The following is a 26,533-nucleotide window of genomic DNA, read 5'->3' on the forward strand; positions in this document are numbered from 1 at the left end:
ATAGACCAGGAGTGGTGAAATGGTTTAAACGTAAAATAGCAATATAGGACCATTATCCATTTTTTTTTTTTTTTTTTTTTTTTTTTTTTTTGGAAAGTCCTATTCAATACCTGTTTCAAAACAGGAAGTGATGATGTAAATAAGTCAGAAGAATGGTGGACTTGGGGATAATTGAGCAGTGCCAAAGTGGTATAACAGCTACTTTGTAGTTGTGGGGAAGAAAAATGGAACTGTGTGAATAATTATAATGCTAGTGAAAGAAGACACTAATATCACAAAAAGAAACATGGAAATTCACAACTATGAAACAAGGCATAGAAAAGATTTTCATATGGTTAGCAGAAGATGAAACTTCATAGCAAAAAACTCCTATGTCAAAGGAGCTCTTTTTAATAATTTCTTACCAAATGAAGTTAAGATATTGACAGGGGATACCTTTAAAAAGTGAATCAAACAGTGGCTTATCCAAAAATGCCTTTATAACTTGAATTTATCATGAATTAGAATCTAATAAGAAATAATGTAAAGCAAAAAGCTTATAATTGTAAACACTTTATACTAAGTTGAAAATGCACATGCATGTAAAATTACATGTTACAAGGAATAAATTGAATTGAATTGAATTATATCATTGATGCACATCATTTGAATGAAATTGTGATACAGCAGATTGACAAATCAGGCAATATGGAAACTATTTTATAAAAGTTTCACAGAACCAAATATGTAACATCATCATTCATTACTTGTGGGTACTAGAATACAAATCTTGCAGAAGAGTCAAGAAAGTACAGTGGTTTCCTCAGTGAAAAAAAAAATTCTATCAATTCTGGATGGTCCTGTTTGTGTTACAACCTGACCCATCTTGTGTTCTGCATCCTTCCTTGAACCATTTGGCACACACCCATTGCATTGCCAAAAAACTTTGTCCTGCATGAGCAGCAGTATCCTGGATGGATGCATCACACTCTCTCATGCCAACAATGCACCCTCTTTCAAATTTACTGATTTCACAGTACATTTCAGGCATACATCTGTGGGGTATCAGGCATATTTGCTCAAATCACACTGATCCACTGCCATCAGTTTAAAGCAACAAAGAGATCTGCAGGCACATTTTACTGGCAGGAGCTGTTATGCAGCAATATCGAAGTTGACCTTGAACTCACAGACTGACATGGTTCAAATGCTAATCATTAATGCAGACCATAGTAACGTACATGTCCTGCAAACATGAAAGTCCTATCCCTAGTCAAATTATACCATCCTGATTTTAATATCCCATTTTGCATTGCTATGGATGCATGTGGATATGTGCTGGGTGTGGAAGTGTTTCCAAATGTACACACATCAGAAGGGATGGTACAGCACTAGAAAACTACATATGATAATTGAACATTTTCAGCATCAGACAAGAATTATAGTGTGTCTGAATTGGAAGCTCTTACTTTGGTGTGGGGGCCCCAGAAATTTGAACAGTAGTTATTGTGTAACAAAACTATTGTCTTCATTGATCGTAGGGCATTAAGTTTTCTTATAACTTTTAAGGTGCAACATAGTAGGCACACTAGGTGGGCACTGTATTTGCAGAAATCTGAATTGGAGATTCATTATTTAAGAGGTGATGAGAATGTTACAGTAGATGCTTTGTCTTGGGTGCCAAACAATATGAATGGGAATGGTCAAGAGGGAGAACAGGACAGGAGTGAGACAAAGGTAATATACTTTGTAAAGGTTAAAGGTGAAAGCACAATTAAGAAGGTTTTCCAGAGTGTTAGACTTGAGCAAAATGCAAATGAAAACCTAAGATGGTCAAGCACTAATTGAACTCAGGTGGTTAACCGCAGGTAAAAATCCATTATTTAGAAGGAAAGGTGACAGAGTAGTAAATTGGAAACTAAGCTTCCTGGACCAGTATGTAAAATTAATTACTGTAATGCATGAAAGTTGTGGATACTTTGGACCATGCCAAGCTTAAAGAAAGTGTCATATTTAACAACTTTGGAAGGATGGTGAAAAGGAGGCTAGCTGCATGTGCTACACATCAGAATGTGAGGGCAACTACCATGCCAATTCAAGATTTGAGCAAAATGTACTGACTACTAGATCCAGAGAATTAATAGCGATAGATTTGTTTGGTCCTTCGTTGATGTTAAGAAGAGGGTGTAGTTATATTGTTATGACATTAGACAGATTTTAAAATTTTTCCAAACTCTGTCCAATCAAGTGAACTCAGGTTGATATATTGGAAAAGATTTTGTTCCCCAACTGGGTAAGTCAGAGGCCTTGCTGTCAGACAATGGACCACAATCTGTGTCAAAGTGGTTCAAGCTGTGCATGAAGAACAATGGTGTAAAGCACATTAAAATTTCAGCTTATTTCCCACAAGGGTACATAACTGAGAGAGTTGTGAAGGAGATGAATAGGTTGTGCTGGCCTACTACCCTAATAAACATGGGTCAACTATGTGCCTACATCTGAGACAGCTATAAGTAATTTACAGCTTGAGGATACTGGGCCTGCTCCATGTGAGCTTATGCTGGGGTTGAACCTAGTAATTTGATAAAGGAAGACGTTGAGTTTCCAGTTACTCAGGAACTACCTGCTCAGGAGAAGGAGAAAAGTGAGAAGGGTCAAATGAGGAAAAAGGCAAGAGAAATGAAGAGATGGCATGAAAGTGGACTGAAATCTGTTGTACTTGAAATTGGGGACTTATTTTTGGTGAATATCAAGCAGTAGTCAAAGAAAATAGAAGGCTAAATAAAGAAATTTTGGTGTGTGTACCATGGGCCATTTGAAGTAAAACAGAAACACCATGCAAATGAGTATTTGCTGGCATACCCAAGTTCTAAGAAGGCATTTGGTTTGAGAAACATCACAGATCTGAAATTATATATGTGGTATGGACTGCTGGGAGAAATTCTCCTGCATGCACACTTTATGGTAATATAAGGGTAGTAACAAGTTATCTCCTAGGAGAGATAGTGATGATTTCAGGAGAACTTAGGAGTTAAGCTATAAGGTGTTATCAGGTAATAAGCTTGTGGAGGGTTGAATTATGATCAATATCTAAGTTAGGTATGATTTACCACATTGGTGTGGGGAAATAGAACCACTGGCTGTATCCCCCAATAATATTGCTGCCCTACCACATCAAGAACAACTGTATCTACCATATCAATTCTTTGTAGTACATACTCTATGCTACACACACTGTCTATATGCTACAAGAATAAAAGTATTCATAGTAAGTGACGGGAGTGTGAGTGATTATTTATTGTTATAATTTACCATGCATGCTCCCCACTACCTGCAGCAGTGACCCTATTATTTTCTTTTCAACTGTGCCATGAAATACTGAGTTATGCTTGTGCTGGCACGCCACTGATCACTATGGGATACAAACTTCTCGCCATGAAGAATACATCCCACAACAGGGCTTCATTGCCTGGCAACACTACAGATTATTTATTTGTGCATTTATTTTGTCTAGGTGACATTTATTTTGTGATCTTGCCGATTCCCAGATGATGAAACCAGTGCAACTGTGGTCCTCAAACAGGCAACAATGTTCCCATTGCTTCAACAACCACCAAACCAGGGCATCCTTACCTCTTGCCAAATGGGCGAACACATTAAATTTCAAATCTAGTATGATGTTATCATTGAAAGTGGTGAGACAAAGATTGCCACTTCCTTTATTAACTGTGGTACATCAACAGTGACCATACACTGTTAACAATGGCTGCCTGCCACTTTCCCCACTTCTCACCTAACTAGCGATACTAATATACCAATTAGTGACACTGTTAATGAACTACACCACACTCATTTTCATTCTAATGACTCAACGCTTATTGACAAGCCGCATGCAATGTACCAAATTATGGACATCCTCCAGAGTACTGCAACTGTTGACAAACAATCACCGACATATACGACTGCCTTCCACTGTAAATGACCAACATTTATGGGTTGCTGTGGACAAATCTGTCCTACAAGTGAGCTTCCTGCACCAGACCATGTTTTTCCACAGCCTATGCCTGAACTTTACATTCTGTGTGATACCACAAATCACCCAGGTGACCTCACACTTGTTATGGTTGTGCCACAACCCATGTCATGACATCACGATGACGTCACACCAACAACACCTGTCCCATGCTTCGGGCCAGACCTGCCACATGATGTCACTCAATAAGCAGGCACACTGTGTCTACCTGCAACTACACAGGCTTTTCATACCTCCCAAACACAGCATATCAATATGATGAGCCTGACCACAACTACGACCCTCACACAATGGGAACACAAGGAGTACCTACAACAGCCACCATGTTGGGTGACCTACACTAATGTGCCATCCAGTACAATTGCCACCAACCAGGACCCGTCCACCATGCCACATTCCTTGGTACCCCGCAACAATGCCATCCTCCATGACGCTGATGATAATTGGTACTGACATCCACATTACTGACACATCTCCCACGACTACTGCACCATGATGCCAGCTGCCACCTCTATCAGTGTTACCAGGCAGTGTTCACAAACCTGCACTATGTACTTTGCATGATTACAGCAACCTCATATTGGTCCCAGTCGCCTGCCGCCATGCAGATTACCACCAGCCACACACCAAATTACATCTGCCACCACTATAAGTTGATTCTCCACAAGTATGGTTCACGCTCTGCGAGTGCAGGATGCAGTCGGCCGGGATCACAGATAATCATAACGAGTTTCTGGTGCTTTTGAACCTCTCCTCAACAACATCAATCTTATCAGTGACCTTCTATTGCGTGCACCTACCACGCACAGATACAAGACAGAGAATATGCTCATACTACAGTGCCTGTCACATTCACCTAGACAACAACTCCACCTAGCCATCACTGAGATGTCGCTGGGACATGATACTCTGTCAGCACTCTGGCACAGGTTCTGCCTTCAAATTGACACAAATCTCTTACCAGATTGTGCTCTCTGGTCACTATGGCTTCTCAAGCTGCCTGAAAACTTACAGATGGCCACGATAATGCATGAGGACAAACTGCTCGAAACCCATTTATGCCTTGCCAACTGGATGCTTGCCCTCACACATCATCACGCCTTAATATACAATCGTGTCAGCTCCGGCACTAATGTCAACACCTATTGCATCTACAGCCAGCTTGGGTCAGCCTGCACATTAGCCATGCCCACAGAGACCACTGCACACTGCTAACTGCACAGCACCCAGGCAACCAACAGTCACCGGCCTGCTCCAATCTCAGCCAAGCCCGTCCACGCCACACCCACAGCAGTCTCACAAGACTCTGCTGTGGCAAGGCACCAACAATCACATACTGTGATGGACCCAGGTGCTGTGTTTGTTGTGGCATGTAAACAACCACCCGCCGCATTCACACCCGACTGTTGACCAATGCCTAACCGTCACAACAACTCACCCGGCCAGGATGCTGTGTCTACTCAGCCACACTCCTCCTGCTGGTTCCATGCACACTTCAGTGCCAACAAGTGCCACTGTCATGCACCCTGCAGCTACCCAAGCTAGTAAAGCAGCCTGACACAGGTTTATCAGGTCACTCCTCTGCTTCAAGCCACCTCACTATGAAACATGACAACTCTCATCGTATCCCGAATCTACATTCTAATGGCATGTGGCTCTTCATCTGCGACAACCACCTTAGGGCATACTTTCCAGTCAACATGGGCGCCAGTGTATGCTGCCACCTCAGCTAGCATCTGGAAAGTGTACCATCCGCTATAGAACACCGCGCCACAAATGATTCAGTGATTCCCGTGATAAGCATGGCGTCTATCACAGTTCAACTGGACAACTACATCTCTCGCCCTTGGATGTTTTACATGGCCAACACCGTAGAGCCAGTGCTGGGTGTAGATTTTTTGAGGCATTATAACCTGCTGGCCATAGTACTACATCACGATGGCCACATGCCAATCACTAGAGTAAACAGTGACCACCTACCGATGGACAAGACTCCACCTCCTCCTTGTCCTACCTCTGAAACAGTATCGGACCTTATGATAAGTGCCAGGCATTTTTCAAGGAGCTTAAAACCATGATTACTGCATACACCTACCTCCGCTGCACCAATGGCAGATCACGAGCAGTTAAAAAACCCCTCTGCAACTGCTGCTCTGAGCTCATGGCACAACTGCACATCACATAGCAACAGCTGTTGTCACATCAGCAACAAGGAGAGCCACCTGCCTGAGATGCCACTGGGTCTTCAGAACCTCTTACTTCTGGTGACAATGTTCCCATGAGTAAGCCGTGCAAAAACAGTGATAGTGCTCTTGCAAGTGAGAAGAGTGTAAACAGTGATATCACCTCCACAAGTGGCTCATGTCCCTCACATGCTACTCCACTTCAGCTCCATAAAAAGATTAATACTGCCCTCTGCCCACCTGTCCAACGCTGGCCCCACTGCCTCTTTCCTCACAAACTAAAAGTCGACAAGGCTGCGATCAAGGAACTGTTACGCAGGGCACCATCAGGCCATCAGAAAGTGTGTGGGTCTCAGCAATTACTATGAGAATGAAAAAAGATAAAATGTGGCACCTGTTCAGGGACTACAAACATCTGAATGCATACACCATCACTGATAGTTACCCCATGCCCAATATTCTGGACTTCTCCCAGGAACTGGCTGGTGCAACTATCTTTAGCATGATCAACTGCAAAAGAGCACATTTGCAGATCACAATGGCCACAGAGATCATCCAAAGACGGCAATAATCAACCAATTGGACTATTTGAATTTCTCTTTATGCCCTTCAAACTAAAGAACGCAGCACGGACTTGGCAACAGTTAATTGACGGCTTGTTTTTTACCATGCTCTTTTGCTATTGTTACTTGGACGATATAATTATCTTCTCACAAACAGCTGAAGATCATGAGAATCACCTCTAAATTGTATTTGAAAAACTAGTGCAGCATGGGGTTGTGGTCAACGAGCACAAATGCCAACTCCGGCAAAAATGTGTTACATTTGTAGGCCACCTTGTCAACACTTTGGGCATCCACCCAATCCTGGAAAAGATAGACTGAATCCATAACTTACCATCCTGATGGACTATCAAGAGTTGTGCCATTTTTAGGGGTAATTAATTTTTACTGGCAACACCTCCCCCACGCCACACAAACACTTCCACCATTTATAGGGTCACTCCCTGGCAAGAATACATCAGGCAAACTTAAGCTCACTTGGACTCCTGCAAGCAGCTTTCAAGAACATCAAAACCAAGCTCGTTCAGACCACCATACTGGCAATCCCATCACCAGACACCCATATGGTTATAATGGCCAACGACAGTGACAGGGCGATTGGGGCGGTGCCACAACAGGAAGTCCCCAGTGCAACCCAGTCCCCATGGTTTTTCTCACAGAAACTGACCAACTCCCAGAAAATGTGGTCAACCATTGACAGTAAGCTTTTGGCATATACAAAGTAGTTCAATACTTTCAAGATGACACTGAGGACTGTCCGTTTACTGTCTACACAGACCACTACCCTCTGGCTGACGCTATTAAAAACCCACCAGCCATTACCTCCCCTCGATGATTCCTGCACCTGTACTTGATTTCACAATATACTATGGACATCTGCTATGTACGGGGGGCAGAAAACATGGTGGATGACAACCTCTCATGACTTGCCACCACATCGACACACCTTGACTTCGACCAATTAGTGGAGGCACAAGCAACTGATGCTAACCTCCAAACCCTGCTATCTGGACACACGATGGGCCTCCAGTTTAAACAGTGCACCATTGCAGGCACAACTAAACTAGTTTGGTGCAACTCATCTCATGGTAGGCAACAACTGGTCATCCCACAGAACTTCCGGAAGACAGTTTTCATCCTTCACAACTTGTCTCAGCCTGGAGTACACCCAACACTGAAACTCATAACAAAACATTTTGTATGGACTAACACTAAACAGGACTGCACTACATGGATGAGAGCCTGCATGTGACAGCAATGGGCCAAGACAGGATGTCACATCCAACCGCTCTTCTGGATATTCCCCATCCTGAAGGGCCGTTCCAAACATGTCCACATAGACCTCGTGGAGCCATGCCCAGATTCAAATGGATACAAGTACATTCTGTCAGCCATAGACAGGACAACTCAATGGGTGGAGACCACACCTCTGACTGATATCTTGGCTGATACTGTCGCCCGAGCTTTCATCACACTATGGATTGCATGCTGCGGCTGCCTAGAGTCCCTGACAACTGACCATGGGCAGCAGTTTGAGTCGGCACTGTTCTCTGAGCCCAGCTGCCTCTGTGGGTGCCACAGGTTCCCTATGATGACCTACCACACTCAATCAAGTGGACTTGTGGAACGGTGGCACTGCACCCTCAAGACAGTGCTTGTATGCCACGACCAGGAATGGATGAAGGCCTGCCCCTGGGTGCTGCTGGGCACACAAGCTGCCTACAAAGAAGACCTGGATGCCTTGCTGGCAGAGGTGCTGTACAGGGAACCAATCATCCTCCCAGCAGATTTTGTATCACAAACAACTGACCCTGTGACTGTCAACCTGCTGGACCTAGTAAAACATGTCAGGGACCACATTCGTCATGTCCGCATTCCACTGCCATCCCCCCACGCCAAACCAACCACCTCTGTGCACAAGGACCTCCAATTGAATGCACACGTCATGCTCAGGACTGTCACCATCAAACCTGCCCTCCACCCTGTGTACAATGGCCTGTACAAGGTGTTGAAATGAGAGCCAAACACTTTTGATATCTTGCAAGCTGGAAAAATGACAAGTGTCACTGAACTGCCTAAAACTGGCGTGGACTTTAGCGGGCACACCTGGTGTTTACCTTCCACCAGTCCCAGCTCCAGGCCCCTCAAGCCAATTTACAGTCGCCCTAGACCTGCAAGACTACCTCCCAGAAGAAATTTCCATAACACTGCAGGACTCACTACTCATGGTTACGGCCAAATTTGACAGGAGACAGTCAGGCTACAGCATGATCTTGAGGTCATTAGAGCAATCCATGCCCCTCCCACCTACAATCGACAAGGTGGTCTGAAATTTACTCTTTCATTGGACGGCTACCACTTGTGTTGGCCACGGAGCACTTCATAACAATGACTGATATCCCAGACACTGCTGCCAGCAGACTGACAGCTGCACCAGAGAACGCACCACCAGCTACCAACACCTCAACAGACACCATCACCACCACATCGACACCACCACTGATGTCGTGGGCCAGCTGCCCTTTATGGCCGCACAGGCACCTGGCAGACTACGGTATGTCGGCACTCGTCGTTGCCAGCAGGACAATGCATCATGACGTACACCAGTCACTGTGTCCCGAATTTGTGTGTGTGTGTGTGAGGGGGGGGGGGGGGGGGGAGGCCCTGGTGGGATGAAGAACCACTGGCTCTATCCCCCATAATATTGCTGCCCTACTGCAGCAAGAACAACTATATCTTTTCCACTACAGTATGCACTGTATGCTATTCTCATTGTGTATATGCTGTAAGAATAAAAGTATTCGCAGTAAATGATGGAAGTGTGAGTGATTATTTATAATCGTAATTACCATGTCTGCTCCCCACTACCTACAGTGGGAGAGACTGCCTACTAACTTGTTTCTTATATTTTATGTTCGGCTTTCTGATAGAATAAGAATGAATAGTATTTGCTTAATTGTCTCAATGATTACTTTTAGAAAACTATAAGATATATTGTTACTAATTTGATAATCACTAGCAATCACACATTTATTTTGCTACCTAGTCTAAACTGAGAAGTTTGATGTAGCACACAAATTATTCTTGGAGGGGGTATTAAAGGTATAGACAACTTTATTGGCATGATTTGCTTATTTGTCCATTTGAAGGGATGAGAGGTTTCTATTTATACACGTTACCAGACTGAAATGTGGGTCAGATAATAAAGCCAGTGTTTGTCTTTGCTGGTTGTATTTCACATTCTTGGAGCACTGGAAGGACTATGAGACAAGGGTTCAGTGCGAGCAAGCAACTACCACAATGCTGATGACACAGAGGAGGCAACCAAAGCCTTGTGTTTGCCAAAATGACCATTTCATTGTATTTGGGGAGAAGAGAGCCATAATCAATGGACTTAGTGTATCATTTTTGTAATTTTTGTTAAACTTAACATTACCACCAAATTACAATTTATTGAAATCTAGAAAATATGTATTATATACTTTTGGTATGCCAAGTTGTTAATTAGTTGAATCATAAAGAAGTGTCCTAAGTGTTTAGAAGGTTTCAAATATGGGCAAGAAATTTTAGGATATTATTTAAATTTTCATTGGTATGACATGTGCTATTTTTCATTAGGCCAACATGTACTGTGTGGATTCAATTTTTTTCATTTCAGTTTTATTCCATGGTAATTTTGTGATATGTTTCTTTGTACTGACTTTTACAGTGTCCTATTTACCAAAGAAAACATCAGTGGGAGGATGGGTGAGGGGGGAGGGAGGAGGGTGGAAGGGGGAAGAGGTAGTGAAACATTGCAATGGCTGCCCCCAATATGAATCTTTACATGGAATGTTAATATAATATAGTTTTTCATGTGTGTTTGTAATATTTTTGTTGGTGATTAGTTTCAAGAAGATATTCGACTTTGTGTGCCTTCAGTACATAACCATTGTTGTGACTAGTTTCTGGTGATCTAACAGAGGGAGTACATGACATGGGCAGTCAGAAGCAAAGATTTTCATGAAGTTAATATTATTATTGATGTTTGTGGTGCATAATTTTCTTTTAGTGAGAGGTAAAAAATAAATAAATTGAGCTGAAATTTAAATCTGGGCTTGGACATTCAATATGGGGTCAAGTATAGGATGAACGAGAAGCAGTGGAATAATATTAAAATGGGAGTAAGTTAGCTACAGTATCAACTGGCTAGTTCAGAGAATGGCTTGTGCAGTCAGGTTACAGTTGTTAGTGAATGATATGATCACATTGAAAGGATGTGCACAATACTGTTCCCAGTAATGGATGTCAACTTCAAAGATGCTAAGTCTCTTCTTATATGGTTGGTAATGTCAAAGACATGTTTGACAAGCATGAATATGAAATATAAAGCTCTTCTGTCCCACACAATTGAGTAGTGCTGAAGCATTGTAGTCTATACTGAAAAAAAGAGCTCTTTGGTACAACGCAATTATCTCTCAGTAAATTGGAATGGTCTCTCTTCAGGAATGCTATTAAATTCCATGGGTATTTATTTATGATTTACATCAATTGATTTCCAGGAGGTACCAAAAGCAGATTCTCAGCTATGTAATGTGAATGTTAGAAGTATTACATACCTGCAATCATACACATATACATCTATTCAACCGTGTTTGGTCCTTAATCTGTCACTGTCAACAGTGTAAATTCTATGCAGAACTACTGGCCTACAGCTTACCTGTATCAAGTCATCAGTCTCAAGGTCAACAGCAGCCGTAGCCTCATCTAGAATCAACACTTTTGTCTTACGCAATAGGGCTCTGGCCAAGCAGACCAGCTGACGTTGCCCAACACTAAAACCACAAATTTGACCCATTATTTCATATTTTATTTCTTGTCTTATTTAAATGTATTGCACATGTATAGAGAAATATTTGTAATTAACAGGAAAAACTAAATGAAAGACACATCAGGGCTGAGGCCCTATTAGGAATTGAAGAATGAATGAATGCAATAGCCACCAGCCATAGAGTAATAAGTGATATATTTGGAATAAAATTAGTAAGCTTTCCCAGTCACAAGCAGACCATCTACAGACTGAGTAATATATTAAACAATGTAATATTTGAGCAATGTTTCCTATTCAATGACTCACTATGTTCATAAATCGAGTAACACAATTTGGAAGTTGTTTCAATATATGTCTTGATTTGCCCCTCCCAACTTAACCTGACAAACTGTCATTCCTCAAGCGTCAATCTTTTATAGTATTGTGTGCATATGAGAGGTAGTAATAAAATTTTAAATTACCACTTTGAAACAAGAAAATTATGAAATTTATTTTTTGTTTGTTTGCAGGTACATGTTTGTAATCATGGCACACATTGAAATCCCATGCCACTGTACTATAGCATGCTCCCAAAGGAGCCAAAACAAAACAATACACCCCAACGGTAAAGTGGGGTTTTGTGCAGTAATTCATTTTCTGCATTTGAAGAGTAACAGCACTGCAACAATCCATACTGAGCTGGTGGAAGTGTATGGAAACAATGCATCACGATATGACACAGTGGTTAGGAGGCATATATGCTTCCAGTTTCATCAGATGGGACTGAAGACTAAGGACAAATTGACAGACAATCTTTTCCTGAAGAATTGGGAAATGCATAGAAGTGTAAGGCCTGCTGCTCGAACATCAGTGTTGATAGTGGAAAAAGTGAAAATCTGTCATGGATCATTTTTCATCTTGCAGAATTCTTTGCAGATAAAGTATCTCACAGCAGCTGGGTTCTGCAAATGCTTATACTTATTCAAGAGGCCAGTCAAATTGAAGCAGCAGCAGAAATGTTGTAGCTGTGTCCAGCCAATCCAGATTACTTCTATAGCCACCTAACCAACATGGATGAGTGCTGTGTGTCTCACTGTGACTTTGAGACAGAGGATCAAAGCCAGTAGCGGAAACTTGTGGATTCACTGCCAAAAATGGAGATGACCCAGCCTCATTGGGCAAGGTGATACTACATGGCTTTTGGGTCTGCCATAGTGCAATATACTCATAAGAAGCAGACTGTCACAAAAGTATACTACCAAAATTTCATAACATAGCTACAAAAGGCTGTCAAGTGAAGCGTCATAGCAAGCTGCTCAGGAGTATGTTTTTGTTCCACAACTCTGCCCCAGCATATTCTATGCAGGACAAACATGCTTCCTGCTGTTTTGGGCTATTAAATTTTGAATCAGCTGAATATTCTCCTGAGATAGCACCCAGCGTCTACTTTCTCTTTCCTCAAATGAAGGTGCCACTGTACTGTATGCATTTCAAGAATGACTACAATGCAATTTTCAAGATGAAATGTTTCCAGAACACATTAAACACAGATGTCTATGATTAGTATCTCTATCAAGTCATCCATCATTGGAGAAGATGAGTTAGCACTGAAGGCTGAATATGGATAGAAGATTCATCATCGCAGCTTGATTTCTTTCTTCAAGATGATTAAGGCTTAATGATTACTCCTTGGAAACAGAGCATTATATTGTTATAGGTATGTCCAAATGTATGTATCACTTTGGGAAAAAACTCATAAAAACATTTTTCAAACCAAAATTTATTTTTACAAGAAAGAGAATTCCTTAAGTTACTTTTCTACATAGCTGCTACCATTGTTCAGACATTTGTCATAGTGGTAAATCAACTTTTCTCTGTCCTCTTCATAGAAAGATGTGGCCAATGAAGTCAGCCACTGATGAACATTGACTTCTATGTCATTATTGCTGCCAAATCACCTTCCTCCAAAGTCACGTTTCAAGTTCAAGAACAGATGGTAGTCAGAGGTGTGAGGTTTACGGTGTGTGGAAGGAGATCAAACTTCTAAGGAGATCAAACTTCTCCCAACTGAATTGTGGAATCAAATTTGGAGTGACACCAGCAGAATGGGGACTTGCACTGGTAAGTAGCAACACAATGCCTAGACCGAGCATTCCATGCCTCTTGTTTCGAATTGTGCACCAAAGTTTTCTCATTGTTTCACACTATCACACCACATTGATGGTTTCACCTCAGGGAAGGAACTCAAGAGTCAAAAAACTCTGTTTGTCCTCGAAAACAGTGCACATGATGTCTTGGAAAACGTGAGTGTCTTCACTGCATCAACTGTTGTTTTAATTCTGGAGTGACATTACAAAGCCAAGTTTCAACACCAGTCACAGTTTTGTTTAAGAATTAAACTCCTTCAACACTGTATTGACTAAGAAATGTTAAAGTACGCGCATGTCACTTCATTTTGTTGACATCCATAAGCATTTTCAGAAACCAATGGGAATACAGTAAGTGAAAATTTACATGATTTGTGAGACTCTCATGCAAAACAGCTTTTGAAATATGTGGAAACTCATCACAAAGCATTCTTATTGTGAACTGTGTTTTCATGAACTTTCTAATTCACTTTTTCGTCTAAAGCAAACAACAGACAGCCACACACTCCATGGACATTGAATCATTCATCACTGAATTGTTTCACCCACATTCTCACCATTCCATCAGTCATTACATTTTTACCACAAATCTCTACAAGTCGACAATGAATTTCATGGCTTAACATTCTTTGTATAAGCACAACATGACTGTTCTATACTAGTGGTAATGAAAAGACGATGAACCAGAGATATGAGTCTGACTGTGTGGAACTTCAACACTAGTGATGCAATGGCGGTAGAACAAAATGATACTTTATGGACATGCTCTGTAGTTCAGATTATATTTAAGGTGTAACCTTCACAATTAATACTATGATTACTATGAATTTTATAAGAAAAAAATTACAATTTGAGTTTCCTTTTTACCTGAGATTCTCACCACCTTCAGTAACCTCATGACTGAGGCCTGCAGCATGGCCTTCCACAAAAGTCTTCAAATGTGCCTGTTCAAGTGCATGCCATACTTCCTCATCTGAATGCTTGTTGAAAGGATCAAGATTGAGACGCAATGTCCCAGAAAATAAAACTGCATCTTGAGGGATGATAGTGAGACATGACCGCAGAGCATATAATCCCAGCTTGGTTACATCGACATTATCAATCTCAATTGAGCCACCAGCTGGTTCTATGATGCGGAACAGTGCTAATGTCAGTGAAGACTTGCCTGCTCCAGTTCTGCCAACTATTCCAACCTTAAACAGGCAAATTAGAAAATTCAGTAAATTTAGTAACTTATTTTTTGCAAGTATATGTGTAACAAAGGTCTAAATTTCAATTATTTTTTAACCTTAAGAATGCACAGAGGATAGAAGAGAAAAAATACTCATTTCATTAAGCGTACCTTACAAAAACTCAGAAAAAATGAAAAATTGGATACAATGTCTGTTGCAATATTTTAAAAACTGTAACTTTAGCTATTGAGAATATATAGATACTAAACATTAGGAAACATGAAATTCTTTAAATCTTGCTAACTTCCTTTTCCACCAACAACCACAACTTGGTAGTGAGTATTTTATTTGTAGCAATATCAAATCAGCACTAATAAAAGGTTTTGGAAAAGAAGCAGAAAAAGCAGGAAAAAGGAAGATCAGTGTTTAATGCAACATCTGACACATATCCCTAATCCTCTGACCATACTCATAGACAAGCTAATAAATAACACCCCTCTCATCACCAAATATCATCTCAGTTCTGGAAGAAACTAATCATACCCTTTTCTGGGCCTGGGAATGAGAAACTTCCTTCCCACAAACCTTTTTACTCCTCTCAAAGTGGCATCCCATTGCCTACTTAACCTATGAAATAGCCTGATCCACCCAAAAGTCATACCTATTCTTAGGGACCTGAAAAAATTGCAATTTGCAATAAATGAAAATATACATTTGTGCGACTATCGACAAAGTCACGTATAACGTCTTTGTTTTGCAAGCTCATTGTGAATGAACAAAGTACTCAGAATCATAAGCAATGCTCCGCGTTACACACACACCGCGGTTCTTCACCGTGAATATCAGCTAGATACCCTCTTGCAGGTATTCCAAAAACTCTCCACACAACTGTACAGAAACATGAGACACACAAACCAGCCACACACACCTCCTACACTGTGAGCTGATCTATGGCCGATCGACCGCTAATGTATGATGAACTCGGACTGTCACAGGGACAAAGCTGCTGCAGCAGGCCCAGGAGAATTCACAGGAGCCCAGCCGCAGCACCCAGACTGACCCATCTACAATGAGCACCCGCAACAACAAAGGTAACAATGCACGATACCTTGCACAAACGTAACCTCACCTTGCATCACTGTCACAGCTAGCAAGCCGCTACTGCTCTTACTGCCCGTCCTACATTTGCTGAGGTTTTTTTTCCCTTGGATCTTGCCTAGGCACTTTTTTTCCCTCTGCCCTTACAAACCACTACCCTTCAATCACTTTCATCCACTTTCTGTCTCCTGATGGACCATGTCAATGAGTAATCCTACCCAGAAAAATGGACAACATCACAGCCAGCATACTGTGACTCCTGATTCAAAAACTAACATGTTATAAGGAAGTGACAGCAGAACATTTGGTTTGGTCATCACATTGGTGTGGGCATGGAGGGGCCCAATCCTATATTGCTCTTTGTGAGCAGTCTGTGTTTGTGTGTGGTACAGAAAACAAATGTACTGAGAATCAAGCATTGTGTATATCTTTATATGTGTGCTACGAACCAATAAAATAGTGCTTATTACATGTGGTATAGTGTACATCATTGGATCTGGCAATCCTATAACACTAACCCCATACTGGTGATCCCAAATTTATTCGTCAGTGCTACAACGAACTCTCATTCTGTTGAGCAGTACACAATGGATCGCTTGCCACCTGCAACACTGCACATGTGCCAACTAGGTTTTCCAATGGACACTTTGGCATCATTTTCTAATTATCCACCTTGTGTTCACAACAGTTTGATGCAGTTTCCAAACACACCAGCTAGCGGTACTCAACAGAACAGTACTTCTACATTCCCACAACCATGTGTGCTGGCATTAGGTACAAACAATAACTTTTTGTTATCGTACATGAATCAGCAGTCACGTGGCAGTGTTCTGTACCAACAAAATGTTTTTATGCACAAAACTTCACATGTGAACATTTTACGTCGAATGTGAACATTCCACATGTTTACAAGTTTCCCAAGTGCCAGTGTGAACTTTCCACCTGAGACAGTGGTGGTAAAAATCAAGCCGAATGCTCAATACAGGAAATTGCATGTTTATCCCGGAACTCCAGATTTTGCACAAGCCCTCCCAAATACTTCCCCCCACCCCTCCCCCGCAACTACCAGTGTCTGCTTTATTCCTCCCCACATCTGCTGCATGTGGCATGTGTTCCATAAATGTTGGGTGATTTTAACAATTTTAGTGCACCTGTAGGGGAGGGGCCCAGAAACTGTACTCTGTCGTTTTCCACACAGCGGTCAACTACGGTCGACTCTTCCGCACTGGTCCATTCTATGCCTGTTGGTGTTACTCCATTGAACACCCGAATCATTGATTTCTCGATCATGGTCAAGCCAGCCGCGCCTACCATTCCGCATGCCACTGACTGTGTTGTGAACTGGTACACCACTACTGCACTCGAGCCTGTTATGCTGCAGAGCTATGGACAGGGAGTGACAGGTTCCGACAAACAGTTACGCCAAGACTCCCCCGTCCATTGGACTCAGCTGCTACCCCTTTGCAAGGACCACCCACGCACATGGTTTGCCTTGGTCAACCACATCCTGCAGCTACATGTCATCGTGGATGGCAACTCAAAATTCATTTTCTTACTAAGTAACCTCCATGATGAACCGAAGCTAATCTGTGATACCGTGGTTTTGCCTCCTGCTATGGACAAATATGCATTTGCCTGATGCACCATCCTCGAGTGACTATCTGGGTCTGCAGAGGAAGCTATCCACCTCATCATCAGTCTCGAGTAGCTGGGTTCCAGATCCCCATCCCAGCTCTGGTGTCATCTCCGTGCTATGATTGACACACATCATATGCCAGATGCTAAACTTTGGACCATGTGGTTGCTCAAACTTCCTCTGGAAGTTCAAATTCACCTTGTCCACATAACTTCAGCCCCACTGGACACTACACTGAAGATCACAAACCAATTTCACAACATTCTGCCACCCCCTGCGTGCCTTCCCCGGGATGCCCTCAGGCCTCATGGGTTGGTCATTCAGTACAGAGGGTGTACGCTCGCTCCTCGCATGTGCGCAGACCCTGTGCTGGCTGGCAGCCTCTGCTGTAACTCCTCTCCTACCAGATCTACTGCGGCACCCTCCACTGCCATTTTAACCTCAGCCAGCTCAACGGACGATGCTACGTGCCATTCTGCTTGGTGTTATTTCCATTCTTGCTTTGGCAACACAGCTAAGAAATATCATTCCCCCTGTGCATTCCCAAACTAATAGCATGACTCCACTCAGGTGCTATGGGCCACTTTGCATCGCACAGACACCTGTCCCTTATTACTTCTTCACCTCACATGCCAGGACACTTGTATGTGAAAGATGCAGTGTCCTGTCTTTTGTTTCTAGTCGACATGGGGGCCAAGGTTAGTCCGCAGGTATTAAACTTTAGCATCAGCTTTGCCCCCTGCTTTGAGGCACCAATGATTTCTTGATCCAGTCTCATGGAATAACTAATTTCAACCTTAAACTGCAGGACATTAACACCGCCTTACAGTGGACTTTCGTTATTGCCGACATGGATGAACCTGTGCTCATGGTAGATTTTCTCTTAGCCCGTGGTCTTTCACCTAACCTACAATGAGGTACACTAATATTTAACTTGGTAAATCATACCACTGGTCCCGATATTTCTTCCCTCTCATCCAAGAGTGCTACTGTATTGTGTGAGCTAGCTGAAGCCACTGTTGCAGTGCTCTCCCTTAAATCACATAATGACGAGCTTCGGGACAGCAATGAAGCCCTCCACTTATTCATCGCCTCCGTGCAAGCCAAGCTCATGGACGCATCTAAGCAGGTCACCCAGCTGACACACATGACCATGGCCCCAGCCCCCACCCTGCTTCCTTGCATCCACTGCCAATGCCACATGACTTTTCTATTGCTGGACAGAAGCTGTGTTCACAACACTACCAAGTACCCCACCAAGCTCTACGACAAGGACTATCAGTGGATCACTGCCACTGCTGCTGATCTGCAGGCCTGGGACACACAAGCGTGTGCACTACAGTTTAGTCATACTGCATCTGGTGCTGGTCCATTTTCCCCGTCGGTGTTTGCGATCAACAACGGTACTGTCCATAGAATAAATACCACAAAAGGTCCAACAGTATGTGCAAAGGCTAGGCATTTCAACCCAGAAAAACTTAAACATGTCAAAGGTATTATTCAGGAACTTTTAGACAGTAAGACTATTCGCCCTTCTACTAGTAGGTGGTTGTCACCCATTCATTTGGAGCCTAAGAAAGATGACACTTTCCACCTCTGTGGTGACTATTGGGCACTTAACACCAGAACAATTTTAGATTATTATCCTGTCCCAAATATTCAAGATTTTGCTTCCTAACTGCATGGGGCACAAATTTTCAGTGTAATCAACTGTCACAAGGCATACCACTAACTGCCAATGCTGGCCGCAGTGGTCTAGCGGTTCTGGCGCTGCAGTCCAGAACCGCGGGACTGCTACGGTCGCAGGTTTGAATCCTGCCCCAGGCATGGGTGTGTGTGGTGTCCTTAGGTTAGTTAGGTTTAAGTAGTTCTAAGTTCTAGGGGACTTATGACCTAAGACGTTGAGTCCCATAGTGCTCAGAGCCATTTGAGCTAACTGCCAATGGCACCCGAAGACTTTGAAAAAACTTCCATCATCACCCCATTCGGATTGTTCGAGTATCTGTTTATGCTGTGCGGCCTTAAAAATGCTGCACAGATGGGGCAATGGTTCATTGACTTGTTGGTTGGATAACTAGACTTTACGAATGCATATCTGGATGACGTTAATTTTTTCTTCCTCACTCAAGGAACATGAACTTCACTTAATACAGTATTACAACTATTACAAGCAAATGGTGTCACAGTGAACAATGCTAAGTCACAACTCTGCCACACTGGTGTCACTTTACAGGGCCACATGGTTTCTGCCGACGGCCACCGCCCCCTACCCGAATGGGTCAAGGTTATTAGTATGGTACCTTTGCCCAAAGACTTTCAGGGCCTCCACTGCTTCCTAGGAATGGCAAATTACTACCACAAGCACATTCCCCATGCTGCCAACATAGAAGCTCAACTGACAGATGCTCTAGCAGGTAACAACACTTCAGGATCTCGGGTAGTCACGTCCAGACATGCGACGGGCATTTGATAATCTCATCATCCTTACAGATGGCTGTTATGCTCACTCATCCCATCCCTGACACTCCCATCTGGCTTACTATAGATGTGAGTGATATGGCAGTGGGCCAATACTTCAGCAATCTGTGGGTTCAGTTGTACAGCCACTCAGATTTTTCTACCACAAACTGTCTGCTTCCCAATGCAAATGGTCAAACTTCGACTGAGAACTATTTGCTGTTTATGCCACTGTCAGATATTTCCAAGACAATATCAAAGGTCGCCAGCTCGTGGTATTTACCGACCATGAACTGCTCATATATTCTTTCCACGAAACAAGCAAGGACTCATCCCTGAGATGTTTCCATCAAATAGACCTCATATGCCAGTTTACGAATGACATACATTATGTCAGAGGAGCAGACAATGTCATCACCAATTCTTTATCTCATGTTTCAGTATTATCTTCTCAACTGGACATCAGCGAACTCCCTAGATTGCAAGCAGATGATCCTGAACTTGCCACATTGCGCTCCAGTACTGAAACAGGACTCAAACTCAAGTTATGGACACTTCCTGGGTTCTTGTCACCCATCTGGCGTGACATTTCAACAGGACGCATATGTCCAGTGATCCCCACACCTCTCCGCTGGGACATTTAAATAGTATTCACTACTTAGCACATCCTGGCATATGCACCACCACACATCTGGTAGTCGAACGTTTTGTTTGGCCCTGAGTGATAAAACAATGTCAAAGTTGGGTGCAAGCATTTGTGGCTTGTCAGTACACAAAAGTAGGATGTCATGCACAGCCCCTCATGAGTATGTTTGACATAGCAAAACGAAGATTTCAACACATACACATTGATTTCATCGGGCTATTACCCCCTTCAGACCCCTTTCATTACATACTGTCAACCATCGACAGGTTTACCCACAGGGTAGAGGTAATTCCCCTCACTACTATCACAGCCAACACAGTGGCCTGAGGCCTTTTATTAATGTGTATCTTGTGCTTCAGCTGCCCAGCTTCTATCACCACTGACCAGGGCAGCCAGTTGGAGTCTGTCCTCTTCTGGGAGCTTTGTGAACTATGTGGGGTGAGATGATTTAGCACAACAGTATACAACCCCCAGAGCAATGGGCTTGTCGAATGCTGGCACTGAATGCTTAAATCTTCACTGACATGCCATGGAGGCGAGTGGGAAGAGAGAGATAATGACAATGAGAAGAGACAGCAGCAGTGGTAATGAATAAATTATACAGCAGCACTGAGAGAGAGCAAGAGGCAGACAGTGACAGCAAGAGGTGATGGCAGTGGCTGTGAGACTAGAGACAGTGGCAATTAGAGAGGCACAAAGAGATAATGACAGTGAGTTAGGCTGAATAAGTGAGTGAGAGTGGGAAGAGGAAGTTAATGGGTATGAGCAACTGTTGAGTGATGGACTAGTGGCTGTGAGCAAGTTACAGTTATGGGAGGTTGTGGGAGTTAGAGAGGTGAGCTGCATGTTAAAAAAGAGTGTGAATGTGTTTCCATATGAAAAAGTTTGGGAAATTTTTTAAAGGTGCTGAGGAAGGTAGAATGAGGCCCCCACTTTTCAGTGAGAGTCTCTTAAACAATAATAGATTCGCCTTTTTGTGCTCCAATAGGAGCATTTTTCTGCTGGCGAATAATAAGCTAAATTCTCCTCACTTAGGCTGATGCATTTATCTGCAGATAATGATCTTTCTCCATTGCAAGAAGTGACAAATGGATACTTAAATGAGGTAATTTGGGAACGTGTAAGGTTGAATAATTCCAGATGATTTGTATTGTCACCACCAAAATTTGTTCTAACTTCTCTGTGGTCCACAACAACATCAAATCTGTTCATTCCAACAGTCCTGTCAGTAATAATCATGGTGTCCAAAAAATTCACAGTTGTTGATCCCTGATTACTTCCTCAGCTCAAAACAAGGCTAAAATAAGAAGAGAGTAAAATAACCTTGGAATATGACGAGAGATTAGAACATGATTGCACCATGGTGGTTTGCCAAAATACAGTACTCTGAAGTAACAAGAGTTGATCTCTGTTTGGTGAAAACTCTGAGATCTTTGTCAAAGAAAATGGTTTATCATTCTTTAAGGCAATTCCATATTTTATGGATCAAAATTGAAATGGTTTACTATTATTCACATTATATAATATTGTGCTCTAAAGGCAAGTAAATGTGACTAATATGCAGAATTAAAGTGTAAAATATGTCATATTAAATATAAAGAATCAAAATATGCAACAGGCTCAAATTTACTTCCTATAAGTTTAAACCATGCAAATATGGATGAGAAAATTCTGAGGCTGCCTCTTGCAATAATATGGCAAGAATGATATTAATTTGTTTAAAATGAATGAAATTTTATTCAACTCGCATGGACAGCTGTCCTTAATAGCACACCACTTCTGGCATTCAGGGAGGTATAGTGAACCTTATATTAGAAGAATGAACTGTATCTTAATAGCAAAGAGGCAGTACATTATATTAGAATTACAGTTCATTTGGCAATAGAGTAAAGTTGTCATATTGCCAACTAAAGAGTCATTGGTGTCCAAAATCAAAGCAACAAACTGCTATTTTCCTCTCCTGAGTCTAATTCTTGATATAATCACACAAACTGTTAACAGATGTCCATACAATCATGATCTGGATGGAAGATGGCATTCCAGTCAATGGAAAACCATGCCACCAATGATGTCAGTGCAAGTATCAAATGAGGTAGTGTTTGCCGGGTAGTCCCACATCAACAATTGCTGTGGTGGTACAGTATGGCACAGGGAAAATGCCTACCTGACTATCCGTGGTGGAGGGCCATATGAAGAATGGAAGCAGGAGAAGCACAAACTAATGTGTCCCAATGGCTTCAGGCGATTCATTCTGTTGTTTATTGGATGTTGATGTGCCAACAGTTTGTGGAGACAGAAACTGTATCACAAAGATCAGAGCAGGGCTGTCAATGTGTGACATAAGAAAGAGAGGACCATTATTTGGCTGTAAAGGCATGATGGTACCAGCTTAGTACTACATGGAAAATGGCATCTGAGCTTGCAGAATCCACTGGACATGTTATATTGAAGCAAACAGTGTACAGAAGGCTTTAGTAGAGTGGCCTTTATTACCAGAGACCTGCTGTATGTATAGCTCTGGCGTGTGTTCACAGAAGGGAACGTCTGGAGTCATCAACATGTCACCTAGACAGTTGAACTGTTCTGCCAATGTTCTTTTCACAGACGAGTCCTGCTTTTGTCTGGAGAATGATTCATGACAGTTCACATCTGGTGGAAATGTGGAACATGATTTTTGGACCCAACCATTATGGAAAGAGATCAATATCAAGGAGGATCCCTAAAGATGTGTTAACCACTCGAACACCTCTTCATTAAATTGTATGGATGAATCAGCAAGATTTAACTGTTGTCAGATATTGTGACAAGATTTTAGGCCCTCATATGTGCTTGTGTCTGTATATGTGCCGATGGATATGTATGTGTATGCAAGTGTATACCTGTCCCTTTTCCCCCCTAAGGTAATTCTTTCCGCTCCCGGATTGGAATGACTCCTTACCCTATCCCTTAAAACCCACATCCTTTCATCTTTCCCTCTCCTTCCCTCTTTCCTGATGAAGCAACTGTGGGTTGCGAAAGCTTGAAATCTGTGTGTGTGTTTTTTATTGTCTCCCATCAACATACCAACACTCGTTTGGTAAGTTACAGCTTCTTTGTTTTTAGATATATTTTTCCCATGTGGAATGTTTCCCTCTATTATATATATATATATAGAGGGAAACATTCCACGTCGGAAAAATTTATCTAAAAACAAAGATGATGTAAATTACCAAAAGCATTGGTATGTTGATAGAGATGCTAACAAACACAAACACAAACACACACACAAAATTCAAGCTTTTGCAACCCACGGTTGCTTCATCAGGAAAGAGGGAAGGAGAGGGAAAGACGAAAGGATGTGGGTTTTAAGAGAGAGGGTAAGGAGTTATTCCAATCCCGGGAGTGGAAAGACTTGCCTTAGGTGGAAAAAGGGACAGGTATACATTCGCACACTCGAAGGTGTACATGATCAAAGGCAGAGCCACGTGTGAAAGCACCCATGTGATTTACCAACTGACCTGCCTACACTGTGAAGCTTTCTATGTGGGAATGACCGGCAACAAACTGTCCATTCACATGAATGGACACAGGCAGACAGTGTTTGTTGGTAATGAGGCTAAACATGCCTTGGTACATGGCCAGCACATCTTGGCACAGTGTTACACCGTCCGGGTTATCTGGACACTTCCCACTAACACCAACCTATCTGAACTCCGGAGATGGGAACTTGCCCTTCAATATATCCTCTCTTCCCATTACCCACCAGGCCTCAACCTCAGCTAATTTCAAGTTGCTGCCGCTCATACCTCACCTGTCATTCAACAACATATTTGCCTCTGTACTTCCGCCTTGACTGACATCTCTGCCCAAACTCTTTGCCTTTACATACGTCTGCTTGTGTCTTTATAGGTGCAGATAGATATGTGTGTGTGTGCAAGTGTATACCTGTCCTTTTTTCCCCCTAAGGTAAGTCTTTCTGCTCCCGGGATTGGAATGACTCCTTACCCTCTCCCTTAAAACCCACATCCTTTCGTCTTTCCCTCTCCTTCCCTCTTTCCTGATGAAGCAACCGTGGATTGCGAAATCTTGAATTTTGTCGGTTCTTTGACTTCTCACAGTGTTAATTCATGCTGAAATAACCAAAGGCCAGATGTGTGTGCAATGGTTACAATGTTTCTGCAATCATCAGGTGATGCTAACATTGTCACTTGCCATAATATTGTGCTCATTGGACATAGACTCTGGCCATTAATTCATAAACTGTTTTGTTATATTGTGATTGTGTACAGTCCAAATTATTTTAGATTCAGCATTACTATACCTTGACAAAACATCAACCAGTGTTCTAACTACCCCATAGTATCATTTCTGTATGATGAAATAGATGAATATGTTTTATGCTCCACCTTCTATTACTTCTTGACAGTTATTTTGTCTTCAGTTTTCATTATCTTGTCCCATTTTTATTGTTGTGTGTTCAATAGCAATAATGTCACAAATTTTCTTGTTGTGTTGGATACTGGCATTGCCCAAGGGCTCAATGAACTGTTAAGAGAGTTTAACAGAAACAGACACCTATATGCAAGTTCCATGTGAGGTAGGAAAACAAAAGCTGACTTCACACTTAAGCAAACCTAGCACAGCTATGGTGCAACAGGTGCCCCAGAGATTGATTGATAATTGTTTCACCTCAACAGTATATAGCAAACCTTTAAGTGAAAGTGGACTTTTCTTAGGTTTGCATCATTTTCTTGATCCAGGTTATTAACCCAAGATTCCTACTGCCTGTGACATAACGTTTTATCAATAGAGTGAACAAGACCACCAAAGAAAACCCATAGTTCACAGTTACAGGGCTAAAGACCTACCAGTTGTATAGAGACAAAGTGGCAAAGTGCCTAGGTGCTCAGTAAATTGGCACTATTGTGGGCACCATCTGTGAATTAGCCTAAAGATATTTTGAATCAAGTTTTTCATATGAGACAACTATGATATGATCAATTACTTCAATTGGAAGTTGCTGAAAGATATTTTGCCATTGTCCTCTGCTTTGCAGATATTAACTCAAGATATAAATGTATAACCCAAAATGTTTCACAACATTTTATTCTTGTTCTGGTGCAGTTGGCAATAAGGCATAATAACATGTTGGGCCAGACTCAAGTACATGTTGTCCCAATTATCCTCACCATGAGGCCACTCATAAGTTCTTTGCATACAGAATCAATAATAAGATTGTAGTGATTGAAGTATCTTGCTATGAGGAGGAACATGGCAATTAGTTGACAAACGCATTTTCTCAGTTAAAACAAAGGTACATGATGCCCACCTACATGAATGGCTTTTACAGTAATCTTGATCTAGGTTTAAATGTAGCATCAAGCTTGCTCCTCAATTTATTTCCCTCTCTCATCATCAACTCGTATTTAACTCATGATAGTCCTTGCATCAATCATCTTGTCTTATGCTTTGTGCCAATTGCTCCTCCTATTGTCATTTGTCTTTCATTCACAGTTATAGCCCAATGCCTCATAGCTTTTCCTTGCCAGACACCATTTTTTATTCTTCTTTTCTCTATTGTTAACTGACTTCCATATTGTACTCCTTCACATGATGATCTGTCTTTATGAGGAATTAATACTTTCACATTAAGGAATTTGAAAGTGGTAGTATCAGCGGTCACTCCAAATTCATGTGAAGAGGGATTGACCTGTTTTAAGGAGGAAGGTAAGCCTCACATTTTCTTCAGAACAGATAGGTGACTCTTAACCTACATTTTGAATGACCTAACTCTGCTCGTCAGCATTCCCTTTCATTCCTCTTTCCTCCCTGAAGAAGGGACCTACTGTTC

At 42.0% G+C, this 26,533-nt stretch overlaps 1 protein-coding gene across 1 annotated transcript in view; it reads right to left on the minus strand.

Annotated features, from left to right (window-relative positions):
- Positions 1-26,533, minus strand: part of LOC126092472 (multidrug resistance-associated protein 1-like) — a 409,434-nt gene that overhangs the window by 12,791 nt on the left and 370,110 nt on the right. Inside the window, exons 29-30 of the mRNA XM_049908086.1 lie at positions 14,562-14,887; positions 11,458-11,572 (exon numbers count right to left, since the gene is read on the minus strand). Of these exons, the coding sequence (XP_049764043.1) occupies positions 11,458-11,572; positions 14,562-14,887 (441 nt within the window). The remainder of the gene's footprint in view (positions 1-11,457; positions 11,573-14,561; positions 14,888-26,533) is intronic.

The sequence above is a fragment of the Schistocerca cancellata genome, chromosome 7, assembly GCF_023864275.1.
Source record: "Schistocerca cancellata isolate TAMUIC-IGC-003103 chromosome 7, iqSchCanc2.1, whole genome shotgun sequence".
In the NCBI taxonomy this organism is placed as follows: Eukaryota; Metazoa; Arthropoda; class Insecta; order Orthoptera; family Acrididae; genus Schistocerca; species Schistocerca cancellata.